This window comes from Acinonyx jubatus, chromosome C2 (genome assembly GCF_027475565.1).
Source record: "Acinonyx jubatus isolate Ajub_Pintada_27869175 chromosome C2, VMU_Ajub_asm_v1.0, whole genome shotgun sequence".
NCBI lineage: Eukaryota > Metazoa > Chordata > Mammalia > Carnivora > Felidae > Acinonyx > Acinonyx jubatus.
This window is the reverse complement of record NC_069384.1, coordinates 143107845-143115671: the sequence shown is the minus strand read 5'-3', so window position 1 is coordinate 143115671 and position 7827 is coordinate 143107845. Positions and strand designations below refer to the sequence as shown.

General features: G+C 42.6%; 1 protein-coding gene across 9 annotated transcripts in view; it reads right to left on the bottom strand.

Moving 5' to 3' along the window:
• Positions 1-7827, bottom strand: part of RBMS3 (RNA binding motif single stranded interacting protein 3) — a 1316996-nt gene that overhangs the window by 558695 nt on the left and 750474 nt on the right. For 7 of the 9 annotated variants that reach the window (XM_053221878.1, XM_053221882.1, XM_053221883.1 and 4 more), the window contains exon 5: positions 3757-3929. In XM_053221878.1, coding sequence (XP_053077853.1) covers positions 3757-3929 — 173 coding nt within the window. The remainder of the gene's footprint in view (positions 1-3756; positions 3930-7827) is intronic. The other 2 variants (XM_053221880.1, XM_053221885.1) reach the window with 1 other exon arrangement.

Sequence of the window (7827 nt, the reverse complement as noted above, 5' to 3'; positions counted from 1 at the left end):
GGGACACCTGGGTGGCTCAGTCAGTTAAGCATCCAACATCGGCTCAGGTCATGATATCATGGTTCAAGCCCCGGGTTAGGCTCTGTGATGACAGCTCAGAGCCTGAAGCCTGCTTCAGATTCTGTGTCTCCCTTTCTTTCTGCTCCTCCCCCACTCAGGCTCTCTCTCTGTCTCTCAAAATTAAATAAACATTAAAAATATTTAAAGAAAAAAAAAGGGGGGGCTCCTGGGTGGCTCAGTCTGTTGAGCGTCCGACTTCGGCTCAGGTCATGATCTCACAGTTCGTGAGTTCGAGCCCCATGACAGGCTCTGTGATGACCACTCAGAGTCTGGAGCCTGCTTTGGATTCTGTGTCTCCCTCTCTCTCTGCTCCTCCCCTGCTCACACTCTGTCTCTCTCTCAAAAGTAAAAATAAAGATTAAAAAAAAATTTTAATACATGTGTATATTAAAAAAGAAATACTAATGGCCAATGCGAGAGACCAACTCTACAAGAGAGGAAAAGGGATTTTACAAGTGACCTGCATGGATCTCTTACCACAGGTGTCCCTACACATCAGGCCATACCGATACAGCTGAATCGACTCGGGCTGTGACCCTGCCAAAACTATAAAAGGGGATTAGTGAGAGAGACAGAAGTATCCAGGAGCACATTGTACCACTAAATAATAATGAGGATCTCAACGAAATATCAGAAGTTTAGCATGAGAGAAGCTTAAAGCATTATCAAGTGGAAACCCATTATTTTATACATAAGGGAAACCAAAATTAGGGTGAAAACAAGCCATGAGTCCAAGGCCACACCCTCAGCTGATGGCAGAACCAGGGCTGAAAACCTGATCTCTTGGTGCACAGCTATTCCCATTGTATTGTGTGGCTTGATCACATAAGTTCCTCAAAATTCTCTAGGAAAAATAATCTGAGCAATAAACTCCAGGTCCAGACCACTTCAGTAACTGTAGAACCCACAGACACGTTTATAATAACAACAGCATGGGTCCAATCTTATTACCCAGCAAAAACTAACATGAACAAGTAACCAGTACCCTCTGTGCTCTTAGCCTTCTCTAAATTTCTCACATGCACGTAAGAACATTAACACAACTTCTTTCCTCAAAAATAACCTCTCTGTGTCACTAAATCTCTTTCCTGAGTTCAAAACACCAATGCAGGCTGGGGCACCCAGGTGGCTCAGCGGGTTGAGCATCCGACTCTCGATTTCAGCTCAGGTCATGATCTCATGGTTTGTGTGTCTGAGCCCCACATCAGGTTCTGTGCCTGCTTGGGATGCTCTTTCCCTCTCTTTCCGCTCCTACTCCACTCACATGCTCCCCCTCTCTCTCCCAAAATAAATAAACTTGAAAACAACAACACCAAAACCACCAATACTGGTTTTTAGGTAACACTTCCATTTATCTATTTCTGGCAACATTCTATCAAATGTGGACACTGACACAGACATCTGTAGTATAATGCTACATCAGTGGTATGTTCCTAAGCCAGCTCTCCGAAAACATAATATACAATTAAAAATCTTATTTCTAGGGCTTGTTGGTTCTTCTGATGTAGATATGCCCGTCATGGCTGTCTTCAAGCCACTGAGTCTATAACACATCACACACAGAATTCCTGAATATTTAACAATTGACTCTAATGCACCAAAGGCAGTACCGGCATGCCACTGGAAGTACAGGGACACCTACAGATAGTCAAAGTCAACCTACTCTCTTGTAAGAGGAGACTGAGGCTCAGAGAGTAAATGACTTGCCCCCAGATCACACAGTGGCTGAGTGGGCTTTAATACACAGGATTCTACCTCAGCTACCTTCATAAATTAAGTGAAACTTTCCGTATTAGACATAGTCAGTGGTTTTCATATTATTGAAGAAAGAAGTGCTTCTCAAAAGTAAGCAGCATATGGGGCACCTGGGTGGCTCAGTCGGTTGAGCGTCCAACTTCGGCTCAGGTCAGGATCTCGCCGTTCAAGGGTTTGAGCCCCGCGTTGGGGCTCAGAGCCTGGAGCCTGTTTCAGATTCTGTGTCTCCCTCTCTCTGCCCCTTCCCCGCTCATGCTCTGTCTCTCTCTGTCTCTCAGAAATGAATAAACGTTAAAGTTTTTAAAAAGAAAAAAAAAAAAGTAAGCAGCATCAACAATGCCAGAGAGACTGTTAGAAATGCATATTTTTAGTCTCCACCCCAGGCCTAGGGAATCTTTACCTTTATCTTTATCTGTCTGTGCTTCACTAAACTCTTTGAGTGATAGGGAGCAATGAGAAAAAAATCTTCCTTAAATCCATCAATATTCTTTTTGTAAATGAGATCCCAATAAGAGTCAAAGATAATAGCTATCCCTTTTCCTATCAGCATCCTTTAAGAGATACTTCTGAAGGTTTTAACATAAAGACCACAATCTTTCGCATTTACAGAGTCCTTACTCTTCAAAATAGTTTAGATTTTTCTAACAACAGGAAAAAGTTGAATTATTTACCTTCCAATTCTCCACCCCAACCTTTTACTGATCAAAGCCTAACCTACATTTCTATGCCTTAGCCCTAGCACATTCGTTTTGCTTACACAACTCCCTTTAAATATTTATTTGTCAAAGTTTTGCTCCACCCCGTCACAAATCGAGGTAGTCAACAGCAAAATGGCTCTCCCACCGTAATCTACATATTGCTTTACCAATTGATTATCCAGTTATGTATTTGTGTTTTGGTTTATCAGCCACTTCCTGGTGTTTTGCTATTTGTTCCCAACCTTCGGATCCAGAACAAAGACAAATAAATACTGTCTGCTTTGTTTTCCTCTTCCAATATTTTAGAGGTTGGAAAATTTACAAAATAAATATCCTCTCAACCTTCTTGTAAAAGCATTGCAAAAGAGAAAAAGCAGAATTGAGTAACAGTTTCCCAAATTTAAAAATACCCAGCTAAGGCACACTCAAATGACCAACAGCTGTACTGATATTACTTGAAAAATAATCATACAGCAATCTACAAATACAGGTCCATGAGTTGTAATTCAGTATCCCTTATTAATTTTATTTGGAGGGCACACATAAATATGTGTATTCTATTTGCACAGAAGACTGTTAATAACCTAAGTGTTCGTAGATAATAGATTAACAAAAACACTTTGGAAGGGCATGTTCGTCACTGCCACATTTCCTAGCAAATCCAAAACTACTTGGTGAGTATGGTTCATGGCCTTGGTGGGAAATAGCTTCACTGGATGTGGAAGTGGATGTTTCAAGGAAACCAAAGTACTAGTTTTATAATTCCCCAATTACCTGGTCCTGGCTGAACTTCTATTTACTGAGAACTGGCCAGAAAAGCTTTGCAACACAGGAGGAGGCAACCATCCTGAAAGCAACTGTTTCTAAATTTTCAAGATTGCCTTCACTAATACTTCCACCCCCAAAAGCAGCTACCTTTATGAGATTCGTTACTGATCCCACCAGCCACATGGGGTCTGCTTGCTCATCATCTTTTCGGTCAATACATGCATATCGGCCAGCACTCCCAGGCACGTCTGCTCAGGGACCTCCACCCCACCCCTAACGGAAAGAACACCAACTCCATTCGCTAACATCAGCTGGACTTAGATTTCAAACTTAAGTCCCATTTGTACGGTGGAGTCTACCTCACTGAGGCACCAATAAAGGGGTGTACCGAGCGCAATACCGAGTCCTGTGTGGACTGAGCCCACGTGAGCCAGCGCGGAGAAGAGGAGCGGCGCGGAGAGCAGAGGGCACTTACGGTTGGCACAGCTTGATTAGGTCCTGGTCAGTGGTGCCTGGAGGAAGGCCTCGAATGTACAGGTTGGTTTTACTCAACTGTTCCCCGCTGCTGTTGCTGCTGCTGTTGTTGCTGCTGCTGTTTGTGCTGGGGCTGGGAGGTGCCATGGGGTGGGGAGCTGGTGCATAGGACTGCTGGAAACAGAAAAGGCTGTTACTGGAAAAACAAAGCCAGCACCTATTCACAGGCCAGCAGCGCAGCTCGAAAGCAATGCAGGCTTCTCGGCCTCTCTGATCCACACATGCACACACATTTTTATGTCACTACCCTGTACGCTTCTGAGAACATCATTCCCCCACTCTGGCCCTGCACTTGGATCGGCATAAGTTAGCCCTAAATGGGGCAGAAAGAAGTTCCCAGGTGCTCCTGACAGTGGCATATGCCTTCTGAATCAGTCCCCTGTGATTTTCCCTAGAGGTGTAAACTCACACGTTACCTCCCTCCCCACGAGAAGAACGTAGTTTGCTCTTGGCACCAAAGCTCTGCCCCTAGCTCACCTTTAACGAGCCACACGTCTTTGCTTTGTCTCCACTCCTTGTCCCCTCCTCTCCAAAACACAAAACCGAAACCAAACAAACAAAAAAACTGCCTCATATTGCTGCCCTCCCCATCACTCTCCAATATAATTCCTGACACACAGGAATCACTCTATGAATAGCGAATCTAGGAAGGGCCAAACGGACGGATGAGTGGACCTCATCCCTTTCTACCACTCCCAAATCTGCTTCTTCATGGCAAACGTCCTGTGTTTTGTGACACTGAGCCGCCATTCTCTCGATGCAGTCAAGACCCCCTTTAGGTTACTCTAGTCGAGGGTCTCAATCCGGGAACTACTGACAACTTGGGATAATTCTTTGCTGTGGGGCCTTTTGTTCATTACACTGTGCGTCCTACATTGCTCATTGTGGGATGGTAGCGGTAACCTTGTCCTTTAGCCACCAGATTCTAGTAGTAGCCATCCCCTAGTTGTGACAACCAAAATTTCTCCACACACTGCCAAGTGTCCCCGGGGAAAGAACCACTGCTCTCCCCCGGTAGAAAATCACTGCTCTAACTTGTCAAACTGTTTTATAACAGAGTAAAATGATAAAATGATCCCTAGCAACTGAGAATATACAATGTGAATATACGTGCCAGAATTAGTAGACACGGTGCTCATTATGTACTTCATTTCTTTGTCAAATGGGCCTATCTTCACAAGTTCTTAAATTACACGGGCTGAGTTTGCATTCCCGCTGTGTCTCTTACTGGCTGTGTGACCTTTCGATGGTGCCTTCACCTCTCTAAGACTCAACATTCTCATTAATATGAGGAGGATAAAAATACTACTCTCAGTAGTATGTCACAGGGTCTCTATATAAATTCAATGAGCTAATGTAAACCAAATGGTTCCTGGAAATTAGAAAGTGCAAAATAAATGTTAGCAAAAACAAAAATGCCAGAGTAACAACAATGATAACATTTGTAGCTCATATCTGTCTTGCCAGTAACGTTAGGCTATATAACTATCCCAGATATTCTCAGTCGTCACCTAGAATGTTACCTAAAGGTAACACCTATTAAGATTCCAGTGGGGAGATTTTGGGCTGAGTTTTAACCTGAAGACACATTAGCTGTTCTATCAGGGGTGAAGGTGTGTATTTAACAGATGGCAAGTAGATGCTTAAGAAATACTTAGTCTACAACATATACAGTACAAATTGAATGAACACAGCACTTAGCCCACAGTGGTAAAAGGCCAAGTTTTAGCAGCACCAGCCTTGTTTCTTGCTATAATACTCAGTCTTACACTTTTCAGAATGATCAGATTTGCCCCAGTCCATATTTCCAAGTGGCTACAAGACAATGCCTCTTAGCTACAACATGTCAAATGAAACTCATTATCTCTGCCCTCTCACCTCCCAAGTCCCCACCCCAGACACCCAGCACAACGACCCCATTTCTCTCTGGTGTTGCTGACATCCATCTAGCCCCCATGCTAGAAGCCTTGGGGTCAGCTTCACTTGTTCTTTAATTCTAAATCTCGAAATACAGTCAGCTACCAAATTTTTGGACAAGTTTCTAGAAGCATCCTTTCCTCTGAATTCTCACTGCCTCCTAGGCCGGGATCTGGTCCACCTTGTGGATCCACCATATCCACCATCTGGCCCATGCTTTCCTCTTAGGGAGGAAAGTGGAGGAAGAATAAGACAGACGGTCAAATGCAAAGGCACACTGTTCTAGAGTATCCTGGGCAGTTCCTTTAAGGAATGGGGAGGTGGGACAGAACCCAGAGCCTCCTTCTTTGAAACAAACATTTCAAGTAAACATTAGGTATTACTTAATCTGCTACCAACATTTTTAATGTGGGATTTTACAACAAATTACACAGGAGAATACTTTCTGTTCCCAATGTTTGATAAAAATGACATACATCCATTGCCTTTTGGAATTTAATATATGCATAAAGCTGCATGAAGTTTCTTGGCTGGCATGAAAAACTAGTCTGCCTTGGTGGACTAAGAAATCCATTTCGCTCCATGGACACCCCATAACACTTAAGCTCTATCTCTTTACATGCCCTGCACTTAGTAGGTTTTAACACATCCCTGCTACAGTAATGCCCTGGTCCCTGTACCTCCCAATGGGACAGATGAGATTTATCTTTCACTTCCTGCATGTGCTTTATTTTCTTAAATTTTGCAGGGCTTTTTAAAAGCTGTTTGTTACCACTTTCACCTCCCCTCTCTCCAAATTCTTTGAATTCCATTCTGTACTCAGGCTTCTTTTAAAATGAGGCTTTGTTAAAAGCAGATTTCCCCATGGCATAGCTTTTAAAACTATCAGGGAGCCAAAATAAAATCACATCTTCAGCTTTATGTATCATAGATCTGACGGACCAGCTCAGACTGAGTCCCTGAATGATCAAATAAGAAATTTTCATCTATAGGATGGTCAATATGTGTTTACTTAATTATCCACCCCCCGCAGCCACCCTCCATAGCCAGAATATCATTTAGTAAATTGCATGGTGCTTAAAACAATAAATGTACCCTCCAAAGTGCCCAATGTATTTACTAGGAAAAAAAAATGAAACAGTCAAAAGCAAATCAAAGCTGGGACGACTATAGGCTACTTGTATGCATGGAAATGAGGTATATAATTTACAAATAGAGATCCAAACACCAGCCTGTTGTGGAGAAATGATGTATTTCAAAAGCCCGTTGAAAAAAAATACACAATCAAAAGGGGTTATCTGTGTCATATTCTTGTTTGTGAATTCCAGAAGTTCTGCTGAGGGGCGACTGGGTGGCTCTGTCAGTTAAGCATCCACCTTCAGCTCAGGTCATGATCTCACCGTCCGTGAGTTCGAGCCCTGTGTTGGGCTCTGTGCTGACAGCTCGGAGCCTGGAACCTGCTTCAGATTCTGTGTCTCCCTCTCTCTGACCCTCCCCCGTTCGTGCTCTGTCTCTCTCTTCTCAAAAATAAATAAACATTAAAAAAAAATTTTTTTTAGAAGTTCTGCTGAAAGAGGTAGACTTTCTCAGTGTTATTGAACCAATCAATCCAGAGATTTTAAGACGGAATGCCTACATTCTCACTACTCCTTAATATTTCATTTATCTGCTGATGATATACTGAATGATTCAGGTAGTGGTTTGCGCTGTAAATCATCCTTTGGTTTTAAGAATTATAAATTCCCTCCTCTCCTCCCACGTTGCAAACACACATCTTTTAATCAACAAAACATTGGCAGAAGTCTCCTGGAACGTCTGACAAATGCACAGGCCTAAATGAATTAATTTGTGAAAAGCAAAAGCAATGTTGTATGCCCTGGTACCAGAGACAAATGACCACACTACAGCATCTTTACAAAAAAAAAAAAAAAAAAAAAAAAAAGAAGCAATAATCTTTAGAGGTGAATGGGTCACAGCAACCACTTTCCTAATTAAAAGTGGCTCTGATTCCGTCCTCGATTCTTTGTCTTCAAATGGATTTGGGGTTTTATCATTGATTAGCTTTTAAATCATTTTGAGGCACCCAGGAAGAAAT